The 27,962-nt window shown below is 41.4% G+C and overlaps 1 protein-coding gene across 6 annotated transcripts; it reads right to left on the bottom strand.

Annotated features, from left to right (window-relative positions):
- Positions 1 to 1,656: 1,656 nt before the first annotated feature.
- On the bottom strand, positions 1,657 to 27,962 carry si:dkey-88l16.3 (low-density lipoprotein receptor-related protein 1B). Of its 6 annotated transcripts, XM_019361219.2 has the most exons (53): positions 27,822 to 27,962; positions 27,103 to 27,225; positions 26,591 to 26,836; positions 26,056 to 26,169; positions 25,830 to 25,949; positions 25,447 to 25,572; positions 24,833 to 25,036; positions 24,497 to 24,665; positions 24,125 to 24,293; positions 22,438 to 22,660; positions 22,109 to 22,228; positions 21,700 to 21,918; positions 21,205 to 21,513; positions 20,711 to 20,935; positions 20,475 to 20,603; positions 20,142 to 20,390; positions 19,712 to 19,942; positions 19,080 to 19,607; positions 18,709 to 18,924; positions 18,413 to 18,592; positions 18,008 to 18,277; positions 17,522 to 17,785; positions 17,136 to 17,351; positions 16,804 to 16,986; positions 16,418 to 16,540; positions 16,170 to 16,325; positions 15,483 to 15,956; positions 15,077 to 15,292; positions 14,781 to 14,960; positions 14,377 to 14,643; positions 13,984 to 14,199; positions 13,678 to 13,857; positions 13,416 to 13,538; positions 12,962 to 13,126; positions 12,637 to 12,852; positions 12,328 to 12,557; positions 12,093 to 12,222; positions 11,541 to 11,734; positions 11,236 to 11,422; positions 9,912 to 10,124; positions 9,626 to 9,809; positions 9,324 to 9,525; positions 8,977 to 9,141; positions 8,679 to 8,888; positions 8,335 to 8,550; positions 7,987 to 8,121; positions 7,287 to 7,488; positions 6,952 to 7,077; positions 6,424 to 6,531; positions 3,901 to 4,137; positions 2,820 to 3,138; positions 2,560 to 2,653; positions 1,657 to 2,472 (listed from the first exon to the last, which is right to left on the bottom strand). In XM_019361219.2, exons 1-53 carry the CDS (start codon positions 27,877 to 27,879, stop codon positions 2,425 to 2,427), a joined length of 10,407 nt encoding a protein of 3,468 aa, XP_019216764.1. In that variant the 5' UTR covers positions 27,880 to 27,962; the 3' UTR covers positions 1,657 to 2,424. The 6 variants fall into 6 exon arrangements, with proteins under 6 accessions (XP_019216764.1, XP_019216765.1, XP_019216767.1 ...); XM_019361220.2 differs by lacking the exon at positions 18,008 to 18,277; XM_019361222.2 differs by lacking the exons at positions 17,136 to 17,351; positions 17,522 to 17,785; positions 18,008 to 18,277; positions 18,413 to 18,592.

The raw sequence follows: 27,962 nt of genomic DNA, 5'->3' as shown, positions 1-27,962 counted from the left end.
TATTTCTTTCAGGTGTCACCGATCAGCTGAACATGAAGCTGATTGGTGAAGCTGATGTGTTTGCTTTCCCAGACTGGCAATTAAATGTATGGACTGGGAGTGAAACACACTTATTAGCAATTATATTCAAGGCCTCTACCCACTACACCAGAAAGTTGTTAAACTGAAAGGGATGGTGGGGAGAAACATGATGATGTATCTACACCAGTTACATCAAAATGAACGTGCTAAAAACAAACAAACAAAAACCAAAAACAGTGATATCCACCATTTAAACTGTTGTAAGTGGCATAATGACTTAAACATTAACAGTATTATACAATCAGTCAAACATCTCATAAAGTCCTTATCCCGGTGAAAACGGACAAAAAAAAAAAAAAAAAAAAAATCTATTTTTGAAGAGCTCTCTCGCCATGAGGGCAGCAGAAATTGCAATAAACACAATAGCTCTGTAAAGACATTTAAAATGTGCCAAAAAGCTCTGGGCTGATAATACAGAACACTGAGTAGGCAAAGACAATTTCAAAACAGCCAATTTCTTGATTTTATATATTAACACATCCATAAACCATGTTGGGTAAAGGCTATTTATCACGATAAGCAGAGATATTACTTAAAAAAAAACAAAAAACTATCACATCTTTAATCCCTTTTTGCCACCCACCACCCCTGCTCACCTTACCTTTATTGCTCGTCAAAACCAAGTGAGGTAAACAGATGAATGCATCTAACTTTAACCCTCAAGACACACCCAAAGTGACACACCCCCATAACCAAGACCCAATGAAGTGCAAGGACCTAAACTAAACCACTCACACAAACCGATAAACTTGCATATATTTTTGGGGGGGACCTATTCTGGTGCATTTGAACCCAAGCCCTGACCATTTCCTAAAAGTACTTCTGTGGTCTGAACCTAAACAAAATTCAATTGACAACTTAACCCTCCCAAAGACAAACATTCTCTAGAGTAGCATCAATTAAAGGAACTGGAATGTCAAGGCATACCACTTTGAAACCGGTTCTTTTCTTTCCTAGAACTGGGAGTGTATCAAGTCAAAATTCACATACTCCAATTCCTAGTAAGCAAGTGAGTAAAGTTCATTTATAGAGCGCTTTTCTCACACATAACAAGTCAAAGTGCTGTGTAACACGACACAATATGGAGAAACCATGTTAAAACTGAAAAGTAAAAAAATTAGAAATGTCAGCAGAGGGCAAGAAATGCTAACTAAAAAAAAATTAAACTAATTTAAACCATTCCAGAGACTGTGCCAACCACTGACACCATTTTATCTTTTCCACCTTTTGAAATTAAAGATGAAATTGACATGAACATTAAACAGTTGTGTTATTCTTTAAAATCAGTAAAAAAAATAAAAAGTTAAAAAAAATAAAAATGAAAGCACCAAAAAGGCATAAAAACAGCCCCACACACTTCAGGCAGCAAGACCTTAGCATTAAGTTGTGTTTGCTTTCCCAGGCACTCATATGAGGCGGAGTCAAGATGATACATGACACTTGTTAAACTCCACACACCTCACTTAAATGAGGTCATTTGATTACAAAGCCTCAATGAACTGTTTCTCACCATTTCAGTTTTTTTATAGCTCCAGCTGTGTCCTTTTTTCAATGCCAAGGATATTGAGACAGTAATTACAAATAAGTTATATTTTATTGACATTTCTCATCCTCCAACTTGCAGTATTAGGGCAAAAAGCAATACTGTCAAATTAAAAACCATGCATGCTCGTAGTTTCAGGATAAAATCCAGATTTTAGTCAGACTGAATGACAACAAATGTTCCATGTGAGAAACAGAAGAGTGGAAACCAGGAACAAAAGCAAAACTGGTATCAGAATGACTGATGAATGACAAAGGGTTACCTTGGGGAAAAAAAAAAAGAAAGAAAAAGAATGGCAGACATTGAGTGTTGGCAGAAACCGAATGTAATCTCAAGTTGATAAGCCCCATAGTGATAACGCTCCCAGGAGTGTACAATGTACAGCATACTGTATACACAAATGGCTAAAGAGAAAAATGTCAGAGAGCCAGACATTGACAGAGCACATTACACATAATGAAAATCTGTGCCAAGAAATTTAAAGTCTTTATTTTTTTTCCAAGGGCACTGTTACTGAGTCACCTCAGCCATGTCGTTTCTCCTGACTCACTGTTATGAAACGTACCAAACTAGTCCCAACTGTCCAATCAGAATGTTGAAAATGTTAAATGTTTGAGAGCAGCTGCTAATAGTGAGGACTTTTGTGCTATATGCTATAAAACAGCAATCTTTTTTTTCCCAGTGTTTTGATAGGCACTGAAATGCATTCTCACAAATTACATGTGACACCTGATAACTTCCAGGTTGTTGTATAGCTAACACAACAGCTAGTGCAGCATCATCCATCAGTGTAGAGTGGTCTAATTGAGCTGTGCTGGGGGGTTCATGTCAGCTGGGGAGTCTACCTCCTGAAGGAGAAGGCAAATAATTAATAAATCATGTATTTTAGCGTTTACTTCAAATGCAACTGTTCTCACAGGAATAAGAGATTTTACCTCAGAGTCAGACTCCAGATCACTCGATAGAGCCATGTTGGACATGAGATTTTCTTTGTCTGTGGATCTGCTTCTGATGAGCTCCCATCCTCTCCTGTTGAAACCAGAAGGCACATTTTAATTTCTACTGCACATGACTGACCAATTTATGAATCCAAAAATGTATTCAAAAACTAATCACTGCAGGAGCTGACAATCTGAGTATGCAGGTTTTTGGCTGCGACTCATTTCAAAAGCCCTCTTTCTACTGCAATCGGTACCTTTTAGTGAAAATAAAGCCGGCGACTATCAGCGCTGCAATGACGCAGAAGACACCCAGGATCACGCCCACGTGGCTTTGCCTTTCTTCCTCTTGACAGAACTCTCCTTTGTAACCAGACAGACACTGGCAGCGAGTGACTTTACCCTCCGCGATGCAGTTCCCGCGACCCTTGCAGTGTTGCAGATCACAGGATGCAGATTTTTTAACTGAGTTCTTGTCAACATTGGGGGGAGACGGGTAGGAAGATGATGGCAACGAATCCAGAGGGTGGCCATCAGTGGCTTTAGTTCCAAATGAGGTAGCATTTGAAGCTGGACCTAAAGAGAAAGTCACCATTAGTGACTGAAATGAGCTGCTTGGTAAGCATAGGCACATGATGTGTGGCTTCATTGTTCTTTTTTTTGGCCAGATCTAGATTAGCAGTTTCCTCATTTCAAACATTTAGACTAACCTGGCCCAACAGGCTACTCGCAATATATTCTAAGTGACTATAGAAATGTGACAGTGGGTTCAATCTTTCCTTCAAAACTTAAGATAGATGAGTTTTCCCAGTGCGGTGCTGATCCTTTAACATGCCATTGCACCCATGCATTACATGAGCTTTAGATGTTAACCTGTTGGAGCTAAATGTGAGCCACGTCAGTGTGACTCAGTCAGGTGGGACATTAGTGATCCTTTAAGCTGCCTACTAAATAGTACAAAGCCTTTGTCAATGTTCTCCTGTGGCAACACAGCGGGTAGACTGGAAAATTTTGAGCGACTGACCGTCATGCATGTTGCTCCCTTCAAGATGTACTCAGGCAATACCTCGTCTCAACCAAACAGAGCATTACCAGGAGTGAGAAAAGCATGTGACATGGACCAACTTGGCAAATTGTGTAAACCTAGTTTATTCTGTAGTTACGTTAAATAACTGGAGGAAAGGGTCTTTTTACTGAGGCGCTTTCTCAAAGGACCTTATCATAGCACTCATCATTTTCCAGAGCAAGGCAGTTTAATGTGGAATTAACATTTGTATCCAGGTCATGACAAAGCTAAGTTCACTTAATACTGCTTCTTTATTCCGGTAGAAAACTCACAGTCCTGTTCGTCTGACTGGTCCGGGCAGTCAACCTGTCCATCACAGAACTTGCTGCTGCTGATGCACTTGCTGCGGTCAAAGCAGGATTCTTCTCCAGGGTCACAGGAGGGGATTGGGGCACAAGAAGTTACATTTATGCTGTAGAAGCCACGCCCACATTTACACGTCCGGCCTCCGGGATAGGCCAAGCACAGATGGGCACACCCGCCATTGTTTTTGGAGCAGCTATTGCTTCCTGGAGGAAATGGGCAAGCATTATTTACAGCATGTAAACAATAGCTCAATACAGCATGCAGTAACCAGTTTATCTGAAGAGCTTTTCTTAAAAAAAAAAAAAAAAAAAAAAAAAAAAGGTTTCACAGTATACGGTAAAACACCTTAGATTCCAGAATTACTGGCCTATCAGGAATTTACAGGATTTTTGTCCCCAACAGAAAAAAAGTTTATGTAACCTTGATCATTCATTCAACATCTCCATGTCTTAATGATCTTGTAGCCACATTTCTGGTGTTTATGGGTTTTGCACAGAGAAGTACTATTCACTATTTACACTGACTTTTATGAATTAAATTATTTCTATTAGTAATTATAGCGCCATTTTACACATTATGTTCTAAAGACAAACTCAAAACATTCACTTTATGTGTGATGTAATACATGGCCACATTATCAAAGAGGGTTACGAGTGAAAAGAATAAGTGTACAGTGCATACCACAGCTCCATTCATCATTACTGTTTCCCACTGCAGCACACAGTGACAGACACACACTTTACCAAGCCCCATCTCCCTGCAGGTATCACATCACCCTGGCATCTATTCAGCTCCAACTCCACCTAAGTGAGTCTTTTCATTCTGCCTACATTGTCCTGTGACACACTTTGTCAGATTCCTCTATTTAGAAATGGAGAGAAACCAAAAAAACAAAATCAAACCAAAAAAGGCAAAAACGATGGAACAATGGTTAGAAAACCTGCAGTGTGATTAAAATAGTTTTTATGATTTGGTCTACTTGGATTTGGCCCAAAGCTATTTTACTGACTGGGCGTAAGATGATACCCACCCTAAACTCTACTGGTTACTTGTTTATTAGGGTCATATTGATTCTGATTATATACCATTATCTACTTAATCAAAACCGTAAATAATGAAATGTTCATTTAGCCTGCAAAAACTTAACAGATGACTTTTTTCCTCCATGCCCAGGACTTTCATCTGCTCCCTTAATTCCCTATGGGGTTGCCACAGTAGATGAGATCTGCATGTTTGATTTGGCACAGATTTTGCAGCAGATGCCATCCTCCCCTTTATCTTGGACTAGTGTACTCCCAATGCCAGTCCAAAGCCTGGATAATTTCTTTAAAAAAAGAAAGGAAAAAAAAAAGCAAGTGTCTGGTAATACTAATTTGTGTAGGCAAAGTGAAGGATAATGTGTGACATGTCATTCTTCACTACATCAATGAGCTTCTTCAGTGGTCTTCCTAATTTCTTCCTGTCTGGGAGCTCCACGTTCTGGATCCTTTTCTACACATCTCCAAACCACTTAGCCTGAGCTTCCTATTCTCCAGCCTGCTCCCTACTCTCACTACAAATCATAATCTTGTCCTTGAACATAGTTCAAGGAAACTCCTGCCTGAACTCATCTGCCTCACTGCCCTCAAATGCCCTGCAGCACTCTGACATACTTCTGCCACTCCTAATTTCTTCATGCAGTACTGCAGTTTTTTTCCCCCCCTCAGTACTTGTTTTCTCTAGATTCATGAAGACACTGCAGGTCCTATAATTCTCCATCAGCAGTCTCAAATACTAACCAGTTGTCTCATCTTCTTTTTACTTAGCTTCAACAACTCTTTCCCATATGTTCATGGTATAGCTCATCAGTTTTATCCCCCTGTAATTATGACAGCTCTGTGCATCTCCCTCGTTCCTGGTACTTTGCACCAGTTAACTTCTTCGTTTCTCGGTCATCCTCTCACTCTCCAAAATTAAGTTAAACTCTCCTAGACAACTTCACAACTCCACAGGTATGTCATCTGGACTATCTTTCTCCTCTTCATAGCTGATCCCTTTTCTTCCTTACTCTTCGCTTGTTAGTTCATTTCCATCTCCATCCCTAATCACCCTAATCTGCTGCACATCATTTCCAGCTTGATCTCTCTACCTAACTAAATGACAAGTAGTTTTCTTCCTTAGTATCAAACCTCAAATACAACTCACTAATAGAAAATGGAAACGTCATTTTTTGGCGTCATACCGCAACCAGTTTGGACTTAGGAAACGGCATCAGTTTGTGTAAGATCTTTTCTCGGTCTGCTGTAACAGTGCTTTATCCACATTCTTCTCATGCCTGCCATGCCTTAACTTCACTCATAGTGGCACAACATAGCTTACAAGTGAGTACAAGCTTAATTTTGGCTTTCATGTATACCATCACACAGCTAGGATTTCTGTTGACAGATGTGTTAGTATTCATTTCCCATATTTTGTCAACTGCTTTTCTGTTCACTTATTTTTCCACCTACCAGACTGGCTGTCATTGCTGTAAGCTCTGACTTCCACCACACTGGTCTTTGTCTCAAACCACAACTGTTTAGACTGGAGGCCATCACTGAACCACAGTTTGGTCACATCTACACAAGTAGAAAAGTACATTTAAAGAGACAAACAAAAACAACAAAAATTAGTGCAGAAATCAGAAAATCTGTTTTGATTGGAGGGGGGGAGAAAAAAAAAAGTGAAGCTAATTTCTTTATGCGTTTGAATGGATCGTAGAGAAAACGCTCACTAAATTATTCACGCTTAGATTAGTCTGTTATGCCACCTGCTGCCTGAATGGGGAAAAGACACATGAAGCAAAGTTGATGAATGCTCTGAAGAGATTAGAGTGGAATAATAGAAAAAAACATTAAGATGTACAAGTGGAAATAAAAATTACATTTCAACACATTAATATACAAATTAAAACTAAATATACTCATTTACAAGTAGCCAATATGCCTGAAAATGCAAACATGGCGTTTGAAAACGCATCAAAGCAAAACGTATCTCACCCTTTCCCTGTGTGACCCAGAACAGGATGTTCTCGGTGTATGTAAAGGAAATAATCAGATCGGGTCCTGCCTTAAACTGTTTATATCCCGAACCATCCACTCCAATGGAGCTGATCACTCCTGCATCTGAAGGGAAAAAAAATAAAATAAAATTAGGCAAACACAGAAGCAGGATTATCATAAATACTCTCATCTCATATATAATTATTAAACATTTTATTTCACTTCTTCACTGGAATCCTGTGTTGAGTTAGTGCTCGGAGGAACTGAAGACCAATTTGTACCAGTCTTAATGAGTCATGTGGGAGGTTTTTTGTGTGTGTTTAACTCTTTACCAGTGTCAGCCCAGTAGAGTCTGCTACCATTATTAATGAACACCAGGGAGTTGGGGATCCTCGACTTTCCCCACAGCACTGCTTTGTTACGGCCATCCATCCAGGCACAGACCACCTCCGTCTGGGTCCTCCCACCTGCCATGACCACTGCTGTGTAGCAAAGTCGACCTGAGAAGGGATGTAACGCGATGGATGTGGTAACCTGAAAAGACAATTATCTATGTTATACTTTTAACATGAAAAGATTGTTGGGTTAGCAAGGAAGGGAGCATAAAGCAAGGTGTCGGTTAGCAGTATAGCCATCAGTCTTTTTCCTATACGACTCAGTATTTTTAGGATTTGTAATACAATACTAAAGATGTAGCTAAAAGTGCATTTTTTATGATAAATGCACCAGTGGTGGACTAAACTGGCTTTTATTTATGGAAAATACAGTTCCACAGTGCACAGTGACAAACTGCGGAGTTTGTGTATATGTGAATACTTGAATGACTGCATTTAGAGGTCTGTTTAGACCAAAGAAAAAGTCTATAAAAAGTAAATAAACTTTGATTGAGATCATAAAATCAAATGGCAACTCAGTGCCAATTAATTTTTGTCCAATTCAGTGTCAAATATCACAGCAGACAGAAAAGAGCCATTAAAACATCAGATGTAAGCGCTCACGGATGAGCAGAAATATGACTAGTGCTGCCTTTACCGTCAGTGATCCCTGCAGGAGGGACGTGGTGTAGCCACCATTGCGGGATGTCACATGGATGTTGGGCCTCGAGCGGCTGCTCCAGTAGAGGTTAGAGGTCACCCAGTCAACTGCCAGAGCTGTGACTGAATCATCCTTGTAGGACAGAGAGAGATAGCTTCCAGAATTAAAGTTTCACCAGAAAGTGACACTTAATGAACTGAGAACTGAGGCTGATTTAATCACCAACTAAAGCCATTACCCTAGTGTTACATTATTAACTTTAAAGTAAATGTGAGATGGTTACATCTTCAGGGTTTAACATCCTGCTGTTTCCCATTAAATACAAGACTTCAGCCCTAAGCATACCTTCAGCTTTAGGACTTGTCCCGCAGGTGTGAGTCCTTGTCTTGATCGGTAGCTGCCCATTTTCAGAACATCCACAGATCCCACATAAGCCACATACAACTCCTGGGTGGAGATATCTAGCCCCATGGCTTCGTTTACATCTGGGAGAGCCAAGACTCTGCTGTTTGGCATTTTTTTCAGGGCAACACCATCCCTTCGCAAGGAGCGCAGGTAAATCTACGAGTAGCAGGAAGGTGGGATTAAAGTGGAAAAAAGCAGAAGGCCTGATTTCTTAAATGTGTTGTCTAGAAGGGTTTTGCCGGATGGAAGGCCTGTTTTCTTAACATGACAGAGAAACATGTCACCTGGTAGATTGTGTTTTGAGACAGGAGCAGAATGAAAGAGGAATCCCTGGGCTGAGAGCAGGTGATGTTGTCCTTTGAAAGCAACAGGCCCTTCGGGCATCGACATACTGCAGATCTGCCCGTCACTGGGGGGGCCAGAAGGCAGATATGGGAGCAGCGCAGATGGTCACAAGGACTGGGCACAGCTGGCTGCGAAAGGGCATGCATCAGCTAGGGAGAGAAGAAGATTTAACGTCAAGACTCATAAGCTTTGATCGTCTTTGATCAAATGTGACTTCATTTTATTGTTGGAGTTCACCTTTAACCCAAAAGGCTGTCCCGGTCTCTTCAGAACAACCTTTTGGTCTTTCCCAGTGTTCTTGTCAGCTGAGCGTATGACTCTTCTCTTTGTGTCAGACCAGAAAACACGATCGTTGAAGACCACCACTGAGAAAGGGTTTGGCGTTTCAGCCAACTGAAGGATCTAGTAAAACAAAGCCATTACTGTGTTGTGATACCGGATAACCGTGGGAAAACAAAACTTTAAAGACAGATTATTAGTAACGTGGCCAATTAAAGACATCTCAGACACCACATCATACATTTTCCCTTTCTTATTCTTATGTCTCTGGGTTCTACTTGTTTTGCGGTTTGACATTCAAATACCTTAATGTTGCCTCCATCCAGAGAGGCTGAGCCAATGCAGCGCAGCTTCTCATCTGCCCAGTACACTCTGTTATCTAGGAGGTCATAGGCCAAACTGACCGGCCAGCTCAAACTGTGGCTCACCACCACCTTCCTCTCTGAACCATCCATCCCAGACTGCTTAATCTGAGGCGTGCTGCCGATCTCAGACCACAGCATCAGCCTAAGAACATTAATTATGCAATACATGGCTGTGATGTTGGAGCTGGAGTGCTTTTACATTACAAAAAACTAAATAAATGCACAAAAGCAGAGAAACTCACCCTTTATGTGGCAGCAGAACCAAGGAGCTTGGCTGCTCCAGATCTTCTCCCAGGACCACAGTGCAGTCCTGAGACCTCACTGTGGTGTTGCTGAGTTTCACTGCCAGAATTTGACCAACCAGGCCATCCACCCAGTATAAATTCTTACCCACCCAGTCCACTGCGATAAAATCCGACTTCACACCTATGAGATTTAATAACAGCATCTCAGATTCTGATGGTTCACCATCTGAATTTACATATCTATCTATATACGTCGTCCAACGTCCAGATTCTGAAATTTTACCTTTGACCAGGTTTCCTCTGTTATCTGGGTTTCTCATGTCAACCCAGCGGATGCTCTGGTAGTCAGTGCTCAGCCAGTAAATCCTCTGTTGAACCCAGTGATAATCCAGCGAGAAGGCGGGTCGACTGGTAGAGGTGAGGAGACGCAGTGTGCCGCTATGGACTCCCAGCAGGAACAAGTCTGACTGCACTGATGCCAGAAGCAAGGGCTCATCTAGGAGGAAACGTGACAAAGTTACTTTTGTGTGTCTTCTATAGAAGGAGTGATACAACCACGCACACAAGGCCAAACCACCACTGAAGGCCAAAGACTTGCAAAGTCTATTTTTGTCCACACTGCTATTCAACAAGGTGCTGAAACATTCAGACTTTGGTCCGTGTTGACATGCCGGCATCATGTAGTTATTGCAGATTTGCTGGCTGCACATCCATGATGCAAACCTCCTGCTACACCACATCCCAAAGGTGCTCTATAGGATTGAAATCTGGTGACTGGAGGGTTTTTGTGTACAGTGTTTTTCCCAATCTTCTATTGTTCCATTTTGGTGAGCCTGTGTGAATTGTAGCTTCCCATATTTAGCTGACAGGAGTGGTCTTCTGCTACTGTAGCCTATCTGCTTCAAGGTGTATGCTCAGAGATGCTCTTTTGCATAGCTTGGTTGCACCAAGTGGTTATTTGAGTTATTAGTTTAAAGTTGTCTGGCCATTGTTCTCTGACATCAAAGCATTTTCACTCAGAGCTGCTCGTCACTGGATAATTTCTTTTTGTTACCCTTCTCTGTATACCGTAGAGATTGTCATGGCATTTTCTTAAATACACAGACTTGCCTGCCTGACACTTAAAATCACTTTTCTTCCACAATCTGATGCCCAGTTTGAACTTTGGTAGCTTGTCTTGATCATGTCTACAATGCATAATTACATAGAGTTGCTGCCATTTGCAGTAAGGAGCAGCTCCGTGCAGTGGGACTTTGATGTAATATACAGTAGTTTGTTTTTTTCCCTGTGTTCTCTGATGAATATAGTTTAATTTTGCTTTTCTCACATTCAGCAGTCATACTGTGTCACATTTCAAATAAATCGTCTACATCTCCTTTTGTGTATGAATACTACTTAGTGTTGAAGTGACTGACTTTGTATGTTTTGACGAAAGATGAAAGGTTTTGACTGCTTTAGTGCCTTTTGCACAGATGAGCCTAAGTTGTGAAAAATATAACTGATTTGAGAGCTGAATTAAAAGTGACAGTGATGTTCCTGATGTGGGAATAGTGACAAAATGATAGTGAAAGTCATTTAGAGGCAGATTGCGTCCAGACCAACTGCACCTTTTGTCTTGCAGCTTTTGTTATCAGGCTCCAGGTAGAAGCCAGGGTGGCAATGACAGCTGTAGGATCCACGGGTGTTCCGACAAATGTGGTTGCATACGGCATGAGGTGCTGTTGTACACTCATCGATGTCCACACAGTGCGTGGCTCTGGGCATCAGTTTGAAACCCGCAGCACAGTAGCACTTCTGGAAAAATAAGGGAAGATGACATTTCCAGGATAAGTTCAGCAGAGATGTGATAAATAGTTACCATTTATGGGAAATTGCAGCCAGACAACCAAAAACACATTTGTTCTGCACTGACCGGACCATACGGTGTGCTGACACAGCTGTGGTCGCAGAAAGGAGCCGATGGACTGGAGCAGCTGCGCTGCACACAATTCACACCCTCATCCGAGCCATCAGCACAGTTAGTGATGCCATTACACACCAGGTTAGTGTCCACACACTCTCCACTGCCACACTGGTAAAGATGAGAAGGGCATATTTTCTGGCTACCTGTGAAGATTAATACATGAAAAAAAAAAGAAAAAGAAAGATTAAAATTAATGGTGAATGTGTGCAATTTATTTTCTAACTACACAGCTTCCCAACAGTGAATAATATTGAGGATTTCCTCTGGTTTAAAACATCCAGAAACAGAAAAAAGGTTTTTTAATAAGACAGAAAATTCTCATTTTAATGGGAAAAAATGTGGATCATTTGAAGCACCACAGGCATACTCGTACTCATTAAAAATGAAAATGCACAAATTAGGGGTTCAAATTACAATCACTTTGAAAATGATGAGTTACCCTTCTAACTTATCAAATGTGTGTGAATCCATCCAATGAACTATGAGAGAGAATTTGCTTACATTTTTCCTCGTCGATGCCATTGTAACAGTCCTTCCTCCCGTCACACCTCCAGGACAGAGGAACACACTGACTGCTGTCTCCACACTGCCACTGCAACTTTAAGCACTTTGCTGGAGGAGCATTGCAGTTCTGGACAGAAATGATAATGATTACACACTTTGCTCTCTGCTTTTCCAAGCATTCCCTTCATTCTTAGCTCGACAAATCAACATGTACTCCACTTTCATTCCCCACCTTCTCGTCTGAACCATCCTGACAGTCGTCCTCGCCGTCGCAGAGCCACTCTTTCTGCAAACACTCATGAGTGTGTGGGCATCGGAGTTGGGTGAGGCAGCGTGGGGGCCTCGAGCAGTGCATCTCATCAGAGCCGTCACTGCAGTCGGCATATCCGTCACATCTCAGTGCCTCAGACACGCACTGACCGCTAGCGCATCGATACTGATGATCCGCACAAGACACCAAACCTGGAAAGAGGGAAACAAACTTGGATGTAATTTCATGTTTGCATGCTTTGTTTTTCTGAAATTTCTGAAAGGCACCTACCACAGTTTTCTTCATCTGACCCATCAGCACAATCTCTCTCTCCATCACACAGGAAGCTCTTTGGTATGCAGCGAGTATTATTATCACAGCGCTGATGGCAGCCCTCAGTCATAACTGAGCAGTCAGTTTCATCAGATCGGTCCTGACAGTCATTTTGCCCGTCACACACTCGCTCTTGTGGGAGGCATTTTTTCCCATGAGAACACTGGAACTCACCTGGGAAAGAGAAAGATCATCTCCTTCAAGATAATCAGACATGTTTCCTGCCCACATTAAAACCCAGATCAGTATTTTTCCAACTCAAAAGGAATATTTTATATGGCACCTGCTTTACACTGAATAGCACATCCCTCTTCATCTGACCCATCCTTGCAGTCCTTTTCTCCATCACATAAGTGGCTGTACATGACGCACTCCAGGCCGTCGTCGCAAAGCTTAAAACCATTGCGGCACTTCAGAGGGGTCGATCTGGTGCTGAGTTCATCAGAGGCTTGGCAAAGAGAAAAATAATAAATCAAAAGAAACTAGCTTAGATTGAAAGGTGAGCAAAGTAACAGCAAATTAGGAGATTTTCTTGTTTTGTTTTCAGTTGCTGGTTTAGCAGTGTATGTTTTAGTTAGTATGTTTCAAGCTATGGTTGCTATTGGGTGTAGAAAGTACATCAGCTGTGAGTTAGGCTTTTTGTTTAGCTAGAACTACAAGTGGAGTGGGAAGGATCAATATAATATTCCTGTAATTTCCCCATTGCTTGTGCTGGTCTGCTTTCCGTCTCGACTTACAGGTGGCAGTAGGATTTGGTGACTGACAGTGCTTCTCGTCAGAGCCGTCGGGACACTGGGCTCGGCCGTCGCACACTTGCATTTCAGGGATACACCGTTTGTGGTCACTGCACAAGAAGTCATCTGATGTGCAGGAACAAAAAAGGTTATTTAGGATTTCAAAGCTCACAACCACCAAACTCTCCCAGAGTGAGTTCCTGCCACAGTCTGGTTGGATGTGTAAATTATTGCTAGCTTTCTTCATAGTAACTTCTACTCTTACTTGAGTTTTCGCAATGAACCATACAGCCGTTTTCATCAAATCCATCAGGGCAGTCTCTTTGTCCATCACACAGCTGATGTTCAGCAATGCACAGTGAGGATCGAGGGCAGAGAACTGAAGGAGGAGTGCATGGTGAAGCAAAAGGAAAAGCAGGAGCCTTTGTTGTTGCAGTGTTGTAGTCTGGAAAGAAAGGATACTATTAAAACTGACGTTTCATTTTGTAACCTGGGACAACATCAAATAAACCTTATTGAAACATTCAGTTTCTCTACTTCTGTTATTCCAGTTTTAGTTTTCAGTACTTACTGCAGCCCACTTCATCTGAGCCATCCACACAGTCTTTTTCTCCATCACACAGGAACTTCTTTGGGATGCAGCGCTTCCCGTCAGCACAGCGATGCTCACAGCTCTTGATCGGTTTCTGGCAGTCAGCTTCATCTGAATGGTCCCGACACTGCCACCTCCCATCGCACACCTGAGCCTCGGGGATGCACATTTTCCCATGGGCACACTGAAACTCACCTGGGGTAGAAAGGAAAGTAATGACAATCAGCTGATCTCACAACTCCACTTGAAAGTACACATGTTGATGTGACTTTAAATACAATTTCTTTTAAGCAATAAAAAAAAAAAAAAAAAGCTTAAACAATAAACAGTTAAATAAATGACATTTAAAGTGGGGAAAAAAAACCTGCAAACCTTTTTTGCAAATTCCTGGACATCCTTCTTCATCAGATCCATCCATGCAGTCTTTTTCTCCATCACATACGTGGCTGAGTAAAACACACTCTGTGCCATCACTACACGGCTTTGCATTCCTATGGCACTGCAGCACGTCATCTTTAGCTGCAGGAGCGGTCACACTCGGACAGTTCAGCTCATCTGATCCATCCTGGCAATGACGGCGTCCATCACAGACCAGATCCTTGGAGACACAGCCCATATGGTCCTTGCAGAGAAAGTCAGCTATGGAGGGAAAAAAAATAAAATAAATCTACCTTATAGACCAGAAAAAAAATAACTGTTTCAAAACTCATGTCTTCCTTTATTGGCTAAATATGTAGACTAAGACTTTTTTTTTCATAGCAAATTCAAGCACTCACTTGGGTTTACACACTGGACCGCACAGTCATTCTCATCAGATCCATCGGGGCAGTCTCTCTGTCCATCACAGAGCTGATTTTGAGAGATACACAGTGATGATCCAGGGCAGAGAACTGAAGGAGCAACGCAAGGTGATGCAGTGAAGACAGGAGACTCTGATGATGGAGCAGCAGCCTGATCTGGAAAGCGCAACCCGTGTTAGGTTCAGCATGTAGCAACAACGTGAAACTTATGGATACTAGATTTGGTTCATTAGAATTTTCTGGTTTCCTTCGTGCAGCTTCTCAATACTTACTGCAGCCCACTTCATCTGAGCCATCCACACAGTCTTTTTCTCCATCACACAGGAACTTCTTTGGGATGCAGCGCTTCCCGTCAGCACAGCGATGCTCACAGCTCTTGATTGGTTTCTGGCAGTCAGCTTCATCTGAATGGTCCCGACACTGCAACCTCCCATCGCACACCTGAGCCTCGGGGATGCACATTTTCCCATGGGCACACTGAAACTCACCTGGGATGGAAAGAAGACAATCAAGGACGAAGCCATTTGCATTTGCTCCCTCACATGTACAAGTTTAAAGAATGTAACATTAAGCTCGTATCATCAACAACAAGAACAACAACAAAAAAAGCTCAGACATTTAAAGATGAACTAAATGAAGTTTAAATTTGAAAAATAAAGAAACAGACAAACAAAAAACCTCTTTTGCAGGTATTTTGACATCCTTCTTCATCAGATCCATCCATGCAGTCTTTTTCTCCATCACATACATGGCTGAGTACAACACACTCTGTGCCATCTCTACACAGCTTTGCATTCCTATGGCACTGCAGCACATTATCTTTAGCTGCAGGAGCGGCCGCACTCGGACAGTTCAGCTCATCTGATCTATCTTGACAATGAGAGAGTCCATCACAGACCAGACTCTTGGAGAGACAGCTCCTTCGGTCCTTGCAGAGAAAGTCTCTGTCATCAGGACACTTCTTCGCGCACTTCTCATCAGAGCCATCGGGGCAGTCTTGTTTTCCATCACATACCTGTGCTGGTTCTATGCACAAAGAGGAATCTGGACACAGAATTGAAGGACTGATGCAAGGTTGCTCTGTGTGAAGGTTGACGGAAGGAGATCCAGTTGAGCTGAGTGTTTCTGTGTCAGTAGTCATACTTGCACCATCTACAAAAATATTAAACGCATAGAATCAGCAGTGCTGTAGACTTCAAGATATTATTTCTGCATTATAAATTAATATAGTTGCTGAAGGGCAAATGGAAATATTTCATAGTGTTCCATCTATTACTAGCTCACTACAATCAGTCTTTAAAATAATTCAACAGATGAACAGAAGAAATGATACAAATAATATGAAAATTATACACTTAAAATTACCAGCCACACATCCCTCTTCATCTGAGCCATCGCTGCAATCCTTCTCCCCATCACACACATGGCTGTACATAACGCACTCATGGCCATTTTTACATCGTTTGAAACCAATGCGGCATCTTAGAGGAGTTGGTCTGGTGCCGAAGCCACTCATGGAGGCTTGACAGAGAGGACATTATGCGTTAAAGGGCAGACTGTTTGGGCAAGCAAACAATCAAGTCACACATTTTCTTTGATTAAGCGCATCTTACAGGTGGCAGTAGGATTAGGTGATTGACAGAGCTTCTCGTCAGAGCCATCGGGACACTGGGCTCGGCCGTCGCACACTTGCATTCCAGGGACACATTTTTTCTGGTTGCTGCACAAGAAGTCATCTGATGTGCAGGAACAAAAAGGTGCAGGTTTGAGAAACACAGAGGTGGTTATATAACACTGGAGACAACAGTTGAAGGATTTAATGTAAGCTGGTTCTACAAGATATCAGAGCGCCTATGATGCTTGATGAAAATACAAACATGATTCAAAATAAAGAACTTCACCTTTTCTTTGAATCTTTCTAACAGCAAGTGCACACCCAAGTTTGGATGTGACTGCATGAATAATAGCTGCTTTTCTTTATGGTAATTTAACCACTTACTTGGGTTTTCACACTGGACCGCACAGCCGTTTTCGTCAAAACCATCGGGGCAGTCTCTCTGTCCATCACAGAGCTGATTTTGAGAGATACACAGTGATGATCCAGGGCAGAGAACTGAAGGAGCAGCGCAAGGTGATGCAAAAGTGAAGACGGGAGACTCTGATGATGGAGCAGCAGCCTGATCTGGAAAGAGCAAACTGTTAGCTTTAGCATGTAGTGTCTATTAATCTATTAACAAAAAGATAGGACGATAGAAAAAAAAAAAAAGAAACTTTTTCATAGTAAATTTACTTTGTTAGATTCCTTTGCTATTGCAGGTTCTCAGTACTTACTGCAGCCCACTTCATCTGAGCCATCCACACAGTCTTTTTCTCCATCACACAGGAACTTCTTTGGGATGCAGCGCTTCCCGTCAGCACAGCGATGCTCACAGCTCTTGATTGGTTTCTGGCAGTCCGCTTCATCTGAATGGTCCCGACACTGCAACCTCCCATCGCACACCTGAGCCTCGGGGATGCACATTTTCCCATGGGCACACTGAAACTCACCTGGGATGGAAAGAAGACAATCAAGGATGAAGTCACTTGCATTTACTCCCTCACATGTACAAGCTTTAAAGTAAAACAGATGTTATCATTTTTAATAACGTTAAGTTCACTCTGTCACTGTCAAAAAGCTATTTTCAGACACAGAAAGATTAAATATCAAGTGAAAAAACCTTTTTTGCAAATTCCTGGACATCCTTCTTCATCAGATCCATCCATGCAGTCTTTTTCTCCATCACATACATGGCTGAGTAAAACACACTCTGTGCCATCACTGCACATCTTTGCGTTTCTGTGGCACTGCAGCACATCTTTAGCTGCAGGAGCGGCCGCACTCGGACAGTTCAGCTCATCCGATCCATCCTGGCAATGATGGCGTCCATCACAGACCAGACTCTTTGAGACACAGCCCATATGGTCCTTGCAGAGGAAGTCAGCTATGGAGAGGAAAAAAAAAAAAAAAAAAAAAAAAAATGCATACCAAGCTGAAGATCAAAAAAATAACTGACTCGAAACTACTTATGCCTATATAGAACAGCTATGAGACTGAATAAACATTCAAAAGAATTATTTTTTTAAACTGTCTGACAATTAAATCACATCTTGAAAATTTAGATTGTGTAGACTAAGGCTTTTTTCATAGCAATTCAAGCACTTACTTGGGTTTACACACTGGACTGCACAGTCATTCTCATCAGATCCATCCATGCAGTGTTTTTCTCCATCACATACGTGGCTGAGTAAAACACACTCTGTGCCATCACTACACGGCTTTGCATTCCTATGGCACTGCAGCACGTCATCTTTAGCTGCAGGAGCGGTCACACTCGGACAGTTCAGCTCATCTGATCCATCCTGGCAATGACGGCGTCCATCACAGACCAGATCCTTGGAGACACAGCCCATATGGTCCTTGCAGAGAAAGTCAGCTATGGAGGGAAAAAAAAATAAAATAAATCTACCTTATAGACCAGAAAAAAATAACTGTTTCAAAACTCATGTCTTCCTTTATTGGCCAAATATGTAGACTAAGACTTTTTTTCATAGCAAATTCAAGCACTCACTTGGGTTTACACACTGGACCGCACAGTCATTCTCATCAGATCCATCGGGGCAGTCTCTCTGTCCATCACAGAGCTGATTTTGAGAGATACACAGTGATGATCCAGGGCAGAGAACTGAAGGAGCAACGCAAGGTGATGCAGTGAAGACAGGAGACTCTGATGATGGAGCAGCAGCCTGATCTGGAAAGAGCAACCTGTGTTAGGTTCAGCATGTAGCAACAACGTGAAACTTATGGATACTAGATTTGGTTCATTAGAATTTTCTGGTTTCCTTTGTGCAGCTTCTCAGTACTTACTGCAGCCCACTTCATCTGAGCCATCCACACAGTCTTTTTCTCCATCACACAGGAACTTCTTTGGGATGCAGCGCTTCCCGTCAGCACAGCGATGCTCACAGCTCTTGATTGGTTTCTGGCAGTCAGCTTCATCTGAATGGTCCCGACACTGCAACCTCCCATCGCACACCTGAGCCTCGGGGATGCACATTTTCCCATGGGCACACTGAAACTCACCTGGGGTAGAAAGAAGACAATCAAGGATGAAGTCACTTGCATTTGCTCCCTCACATGTACAAGTTTGAAGAATAAAAGATCTGATCAGTCTCAATAATATAAAGTTCATTACATCACGGAAAGATTAAATATAAAGTTTAAAGTAAAACCCAAACCTTTTTTGCAAATTCCTGGACATCCTTCTTCATCAGATCCATCCATGCAGTCTTTTTCTCCATCACATACGTGGCTGAGTAAAACACACTCTGTGCCATCATTACACATCTTTGCGTTTCTGTGGCACTGCAGCACATCTTGAGCTGCAGGAGCGGCCGCACTCGGACAGTTTAGCTCATCTGATCCATCCTGGCACTGAAAGAGTCCATCACAGACCCGACTCTTTGAGACACAGCCCCTTCGGTCCTTGCAGAGAAAGTCCTCAAAATGACACCCTTTCACACAATTCTCATCTGATCCATCTTGACAGTCTTTCTTTCCATCACAGATGCTGATATTGAGGACACATTGATTCCCATCTTTGCAGACCGTGAACCCCAAACGGCATTTCAGAATGTTTCTCCCAGCAGCAGCCGTGGCTGCACTCGAACAGTCGACCTCATCAGAGCCGTCGTAGCAATGAAATTCACCGTCACAAACCAGGCTTTTAGATACGCAGCTGCGATGATCTTTGCAGAGAAAGTCATCTGGAATTAAATTATTGAACAGGACATACAGTGTCAAACTTTTAAAGAGATAAATTGCTAAATATTTTTAAACTGAGAAAATGAATTACTGCTTTGGTGCTTACTTTTCGAGGGGCAACTTTTTACACAGTTCTTTTCGTCAAAGCCGTCAGGGCAGTCACTATGCCCATTGCAGAACTGGTCTGGAGATATGCAGAGGTAAGCAGAAGAAGGACAGAGGACAGAGGGACTGGTGCAGGCCAGGAGAGTTCGAGGAGAATGAGTGGTAGAACCTGGAGTTTTGTTTGATTGGTCCTTATTAGTTCTTGTGGTAGTCATGTTCTGTCGCAGGGCATCTTTAAAAGACAAATAAGGAGTCATAAGTTAAACACAGTGACAAGAATACTAATGAAATATTAAAATGCATTACAAAGCCAAAAACTAAGCATACACCAAAACATCACATCTGTAATTAAAAAACAAAAAACAAAACAAAAAACCAAAAAAAACCCCCCAAAAAACAAAAAGCAGCTGATTTTGTTTTAGGAAACTCACCGCAGCCCAGTTCATCTGATCCATCCTCACAGTCGTCCTCTCCATCACACACGTGACTATATAAAACACAGTCTTTGCCATCTTCACATGGCTTTGAGCCTCTGCGACATTTCATCACATTTGCCCGACTTGTACGAGGAGCTGCATTCGGACAATCAGCCTCATCCGAGCCATCAGTACAATCAGACCGACCATCACACACAAGACGTCTGGAAATGCAGCTGCTCCGGTCCCGGCATTCGAACTCCCCTGCGATCGAAAAACCCATCAGTAAGTCTCAATATGTTTTTGAGCTGCATCGCCAGTTCTAAGAATGTCAGCTTGGGCATTTACCTATAGACAGACAAGCCCCAGGACAAAACTCGTCATCCCCCTCCGGGCAGTCCTTTTTCCTGTCACACAGCTGAGCTTCTGAGAGGCAGACTGATGAGTGTCTGCACAAAAACGATGGTTTCCTACAGGCTTGAGAATGTAAAGACAATGCAGTGGAATTAATGAGATGATCATGCATACCAGAAAAACATCAAAGTGCTATATAAATCTGTTTCTGCTCTGACAGATTATCTTACTCTGAACTGTCTGGATATCTATGAGAGCAGTGATTACTCTGATCACATGACCCGTCACAGCTGCATCTTGAATGGGGCTCCCATCACGCTGATCCCACAGAGTCATTACGTTGTCTGAAACTGACAAGAGAAAGGGCTCGAGGGCAGCTACGACTGAGCCTGAAATCTTCCATCTTCTTCCAGCTTGGTGGCTTCTCTCTCGCAGCAAACTTAATGTTGTTAAGCCTGTCATAAAAAATTTAAAAAAGTCTTGATTAGAGGCAGCATTAAAGTCTGTGCGGTGACAATTTCATCATTTTTTATGTGGTTTGCAAATCATGTGATTTGCAAGTATGCAAAACAAATCTGAATGAGTGTGGTTTGGAAATTTTAAGTTATTTTCTCCAAAGTTTGAGTTCGTAAGCTGAAATTTTGAGATAACCCCCCAAAAATGTTTTTATTATCCCCAGGGGTCATAACAAGCTTCCACACGCCAATCCAACAATAAAACTAACCTGCCGTTTTTGAGTTCCACAGCAGACTATTAGCCCTGAGGTCAAAAGCGATGCCCCCACTCACTCCTTCAGCTATGTGCAGCAGCTCTTTAGCGTCACCTCCCAACATGCTCATGCTGAGAATTCGATCTTCTTCTAGCCAGATGATAGTACCCCGCAGCCAGTCCAGATACAAGTTTTTAATCTCCTTTGTCGTGTAGTAAAGCTGCTTTGGGTAGTAGCTGTCTGCTGTGATTGTTCCGATGGTGTTTCGATGACATGACACCCAATAAAGGCTTCCGCTCCTCTGGTCCACATTTAGCAGACAAACTAAAAAGAAATAGAAATAAGTTGAAAGAAGGTATGTTGACAGTCATTTAAGCTAGAAACTAATTAGGTCTTAATTTTGTTTTTTTTGGGGTTTTTTTAAATCTGTTGAACCACCACTCTTAATAAGACTTTTGTCACTACACATCATAATCAATAAGCAACATAAGTGAACAAATCCGTGCTAACCTGGCAAAGGTGTTGGGACCAGCTCAGTGGTGACCTCTGTTAAACTGATGCGTTGAATGTGGCCAGTTTGGTTTGCCCAGTAAAGCCAGTCTCTGTCCCAGTCAATCTCAAAAGAGAGGATCCCCTCATTGGTAGTGAACAGCTGGCTTTCAGTAAACCCTTTTTCTTCCAACTCCAACAAGATGATTTCCGTATTTGTAGCATAGAGAAACCGTGGATCTGTAATTAACATTAGATCAGAGACAATCTGTGACAGTGAATAATATTACAGGTCATTTTTTGTGTTTTCTTGTAAAGTGTAGATGCATTTTATTTAACCACAACTGATTTAATAAGTTTGGGACAGAATTAAAAAGTGATGTCTTTTTTTTTTACACTAACAAAGGTCAAAAAGTTTTAGGAAACCTACTTTCACATGTCCCATCCAGCAGCAACAATTTGAGGTTTGGACAAGAGCAGGTGAATCCAAGAGGGTTGCCTTTAGTTAGCTGGCAGAGGCGACAGGGTGTTTTTGCACATGCAGAATAACCTGATGAAGACAATGAGAGGACTATTAGGTGCAACACGATCCACTATGAAGACCAAGAAAGATCTATTAACAACTTTTAAATACATTTTACAACATCAACCTTGTTTTGTATCCAATTTAATACAGGTTAAATTGCATATAAACTTCAAACAGATCTTCAGATAGGAAAACTGATCAACAACCATGTTTGAGAATATCATAAGATTTACCTTGAGGCTGCTGTAGCTCATGGTAAACAGCCAATACTGGCAGTGTGGGTTCCCATATAAATTTTCTCTGGCTCAGTTGAGTCTGTGGAGCCTGCCAGAGTCCTTTGTTATCAACCCAATAAAATGAACTTTCAAACACAGCAAGGCTCAGTGGTGCTCTCCTGCTGAACAGTCCTGTGTAGGAGTAACGGCCACTCCCATCCACCTTCACAGTCTCTATGGACTGAACCGGGGGGGGGAAGAAAAAAAAGTTTGTAAAAGTCATCCTGAACGAGTGTGATTATTTTAGCCAACTTTATTTTATTAAGAACAGCAAAGAGCTCAAACTATAAGGACTCCCTCCCCCTCGTCAGGTTACATAGAAGAGATTGTTGTGATGTATAGAAAGGAAAAATGTGAGAATATGACACATCTGTGATGGAGAGGTAAAATATCCGGTGAGTGAAATACAATCACGTGAGCATTTGTTCCTCACAACTCTGTAGTGACTTATGGAAAATTAAATATATTCTTATGGCTTGCAAAGTTTTAAACAAAAAGAAATTTCTTTCTAAAAAGAACTTGGCATCATATCAACATGACAGATTTGCAAAGATGCAAATCAAACCACAAGACCTCTGGAACAATGTCCTTCAGACAGATGAGACCACAGTGGAGAAGTTTGGCTACCATGGCTAAACATTATGGTTATTACAACCACAAAAACTACATAGCAACTATAAAAAATAAAAAAAAAAGTGGTGGAGAGGAGGTTTGGGTTTGTTTTGCAGCCACAGGACTTGCAGTGGTTGGGTCAACTATAAAACCTTTGTAATTCTCAATATTTGAGAGTCAAATGTGAAGCCACCTGTTGGATGGCTAAGGCATGGGCCAAGTAACAGGACTATGATCCCAAACACAGCAGGAAATTTACAACAGGGCGGCTGAAAAAAGACAAAAATTGCTGCAACAGTCCAGTCAAAGTCTAGACCTCAGCTAGATTGAAATTCTGTGCTGGGGCCTTAAGAGCTGCACATCAACAACCTTAATGAATTAAAGCAATGTTGTAAAGAAAAGTGAGCCAGAATTCTTTCACAATGATGTGAGAGACTTAAAAAACAAAAAAAACAAAACAAAAACAAATTTATTGCTGCCAAGGTTTAAAAGCTACTGAATCATGGGCTGCACTTGCTTTAGAATCCTGTAAAAACTATGAACTACTTCATGAAAGCCAAGTTAAAGCTTTCCAAATTCTCCTACCATCTCACATGTGCAATACAAACAAAAATGTATCTCAGAACTTCAGGATAAAGAGACTTTGTCGGTGTACGAAAGAACAGTGGCATGTGGTGCAAAAAAAAAAAAAAAAAAAAAAAAAGTAGGGCGCACAGACAAACTTTTTTTTATTATTATTATTAGCTTAAAAGAGCGTGATATAAGTAAATGCTTTTTGATTTCAAGTGTATCCCACAGGGGTGGCATTTGCATGTATTGATTATAAATAAAATCAATCCATCCCCAGGAATGAACTATTCCCAGCTATGTAAACTGTTTTTTTTAATTATTTAAATTATTCCTAATAATGACAAAAAAATGTGAGCACTTCTGATCAGGAACAAAGCAGCAAATAAAAATGGTTTCTATGCAACAGGCCCCGTGTGTGATGAACTGTGATGGAGAATATTTGGGCTTTTGATCCAAATCTCACCCTCTTGAAGTCACTGATCCAGTACAGCCGTCTGGCAGCTACATCAGCAGTGAGGCTGTGGGCAGACTGAGCAGTGATGACCGCCAGAGATCTTCTTTCTGAGGCATCCATCCAAGACTTTTCTATTGTCGCCCTGTCACCTGGACCCGTATTGATCCAGAACATCAAGCTGGGAGGCAGAAAGCAGCGAATATGAATAAACAGCACCAAGCAGTGCATCATCGATTTTCATCAACCTGTAAAATAGTAACTGCATTTGCTGTATTCGACATACCCTAGAATGTTGACCTTTATCCACCATTAGGCCCGAATGAAATATCAACATTCATCACTTTAAAATTCAGTCACATGTAGCAGATAAGCCATACAGACCTTTCTACAGGCATAACGACCAGCTCTGAGGGCCTGATGTTTTTGCTGAGCAGAGCAGTGTAACTTTTTCCATCAGAACTCTGCAGGTAGATGGACTCCGTCTTCTCATTGGTCCAGAACAGATTCCCATTGAGCCAGTCACAAGCTAAACCTTTGATTCCAGGCTCTCCTGTTTAAGGACAGTAAACAAATGTTTTCATTCAGCAGCTTTATACAAATTTATAAAATTTAAACAGACTCCATAATTAATGGTTGGCAAGTAGAATAACTACAAAAAAACTATGCAAGAAACAATTTAATGTGAGGATAAGTACTTGAATTAAAGAGTAAACCAACCAGTATAGGCTGTCCAGCTTTGATGTCCATCACTTTTGTAAATGTTGCCACGGCTGTCAGCCCAGTAGTACCACCCCCGCGCAACATCAAACGCCAAGGCCACAGAGTCAAATGTTGAACTCTGAATAATTTCAAACTGTTGAGATTTCACATTCAATAATCCTAAAGCTGTCCCCCCAACCAGCAGCAATCGGACAGGATTAGCTGTAAATGCAGATTCATACAGGACACTGTTAGTGATGCTTAACCAATAATTCGTGCATTTCATTTAATCATCCTATTATAATCGTCAAAATCATACATGAAAAGCCTTTGATTACCTAAGTGCTCTTTGTTCTTGATCAAACAGTTTATAGCTTTTGTCACCACCTTACGTACATCAAAGTCACCTATTAGCATATCATTAATCAGACATCATAAGTGCACTTTGATGTTGCTCTTGATCTTTTGAGAGGATCCGGAATGGATTCTCACAGCATAACAAAGGATTTACAACCATTAGCTTTGTCCTAGCAAAGTCCTTGAGTCAAGTTGGTACCAAACAAATTGGTGGAACATTATATTGACAGAATGTAGTGTCAGTTTTATAAACAGGAAAAACACTTTCACTTTACCTGAAGCCACACATGTTGAGTTTTCATTTAGTTTGAATCCCTCTCTGCAGTAGCAATAGTAAGAACCGATGGTGTTACTGCAGTGATGAGCACAGGAGTCGAAAGGTGGAGCACATTCATCCAAATCTGTAAGAAATTAATAGTAAACATGTGCCAGCATGCATTTAAAAAATTTATTTGGAATATTACAAGGTTGCAGATATCAATTACTCCTGGAGTTGCATGAAAACAGGATCAGGGATGAAGGAATCATCTGCTCCTTTAGAAGGACACGGGCACCTCGTACTTCAAAACCTTCATTCTTTCTTTAATTTAGCATTATTTCAGTTTCTGCTATAAAACCCAGTATTGAAGGTAAACTGTCATTATCTTGTCCCACACACCTTCACAGTCTGTTCCATTGGGAGACAGCTTATATCCAGCAGGACAAGAACACAGAACTCCCCTGGGTTCATCAGTGCAGACATGGCTACATCCACCATTGTCCATAAGGCAGACACGCCCTGCAGGAGGCGGAATTTTAAGCATCAGTGTCACAGAAGACAACTTAATAGACAAAAAGCATTGTATATTAGTGTTTTTCGTGATAATCAGTTGCATCAAGCGTACCGCAGGTTATGGGCTCATCGCTTTCATCAGAACAGTGAAACGTGCCATCACACTGCTCCTCAGCAGATAGACATGTCCCCTCAGGACACCGTATGCTGCCCTCACTGCACAGACCTGGGGGAAAAAAAGCAACAACTGTCTATACTAAAGAACACCAACCTTTTTAAGAATCAGGATAAAGATTTAAATGTTCATTTTTAGTTGCATGATGCATCAGTGCATGAAAAGGTGTATTCACACTTGAACTCAAACGTTTTTGATTCCATCCAAAAATCTTCCATTTTACCTCTGCTGATAGTCTTGATTTGTATTTCAGTACATTTAACATGATTATGTCCCCATTTAACTTTAATTTTAAAAATACATATATTTTGCAGAACAAAAGAGTGTATAAACATGTCTTAGTGGACGATAAAAATCCAAAATTGTTACAGTATAGCTGGATCTGTAATGGGAAATGTGATTTTTGGTAGTTTTGTTATAGTCACAAATCCACAGAATGACATTTAGTTTCTTGTTAGGGCATTTTTCTCACCACAGTCCTTTTCATCAGAGTTGTCCATGCAGTCATCTACTCCATTGCACCTCAGCTCTTTAGGGATACAGATGTGGTTTTGACATGTCCAGTCAGAGTCCAGGCAGCCCTCTGTGACTGGACAGTTCTCCTCATCGGAGCCAGTGGGACATTGTTTTTGTCCATCGCAGCGGGCCGATGCTTTAACACAGCCAACAGAGTCCACACAAGGAAACTGACCTGGTGGACAATCAGAGCCTCGGAGTCCTGAAGGACAGAAAACAAAAATATTAAAAGGCTGCATTTATTTACCTCTGAACCAACAACCTATACTTGAAGCTCAGGGGAGAAAAAAAATGTCCTTTGCCTTTTGTGCTTCATTTAAAAGTTGTTTTGTTGAATATCATTTAGAGAGTCTCAAACTACAGCAGCAGGAAAACAAAAATAGACGATACCTTAATGTGTAAAATTATGAGGTTTTTTTTTTTTTTTTTGTTATAGGGTACTGGGGGGAAAAAAAGAAAGAAGCCCACCAGTGCAATCCACTTCATCTGATCCATCCAGACAATCTCCATCTCCATCACATCTCCACATAGCAGGGATACACCATCCATCGTCACACTGCCACTGATCATGACTGCACTCCGAGATTTGTCCTACAAAACGTGAAGAGTATGAACAAGAAATAAATGTGGTCACACAAATTAAAACATTAACTTAGTTTTCCTCACTGGTTGTAATTGTATTTTTTTTTAAAAAGTTGTACAATCATGAGACATGTGAGTGGGAAAAAAAGATGCCAAGCAGTCAGAAGTAGATGTTTAATATTCGATTTAAAAATTCTAATTAGAAAGACGACTTTCAAACGGTTAAATGAATATCAAATCAAGTACATATCACCCCATGATTCTCGGCGTACCTTTGCATGATTTGATCTAAATAACTTCTTCAGTGCTAAATAGGACCCAATGAACGGAGATTAAAAATTTGCTTATTTTAAACGTCCTGAAACTCTCTAATGTTGGTAGTTTCACACTAACTTGTCTCGTTGTTACAACCATTCTGATTAGGCAAACTCCATGAAGCACACATTAATTGAAATATAGCTCGTAACCCCGAACATCCATCTGCCGCACACAAGCGAAAACCCTGACATACAGTGAACCCTAAAATCCACCCCTTAGAAACATGTTTGCCTATTTTTGTGAAACTGAAAATGTCTACCCTCGGATAGTCAAAGAAAAAACAATACCTCTGAAAACTCTCAAATGCGCCAGAAAAATCAAACAAACCAACAGGCACCAATCCATGTCGACCTGCGCGGCTCATCGGGATAAACAGCAGCAGCTGAGAGGAAACGCTTTTATCCGGTAGCTGCGGCGGACACAGTCAC

Source organism: Oreochromis niloticus, linkage group LG7 (genome assembly GCF_001858045.2).
Source record: "Oreochromis niloticus isolate F11D_XX linkage group LG7, O_niloticus_UMD_NMBU, whole genome shotgun sequence".
NCBI lineage: Eukaryota > Metazoa > Chordata > Actinopteri > Cichliformes > Cichlidae > Oreochromis > Oreochromis niloticus.
Note: the sequence above shows the minus strand (reverse complement) of the source record. Positions and strands in the feature narration are given on the sequence as shown.

Bases quoted from the DNA above. Each gene is read 5' to 3' on its own strand.
- si:dkey-88l16.3 (XM_019361219.2), bottom strand. From the start codon at position 27,879: ATGGATTGGTGCCTGTTGGTTTGTTTGATTTTTCTGGCGCATTTGAGA. The intron at 16,541-16,803 runs GTAAGTGGTTAA...CCTGCACATCAG, and splicing joins GGTCCAGTGTGAAAACCCAA to ATGACTTCTTGTGCAGCAAC. The intron at 13,858-13,983 runs GTAAGTACTGAA...CTTTCTTTCCAG, and splicing joins CTCAGATGAAGTGGGCTGCA to ACTACAACACTGCAACAACA.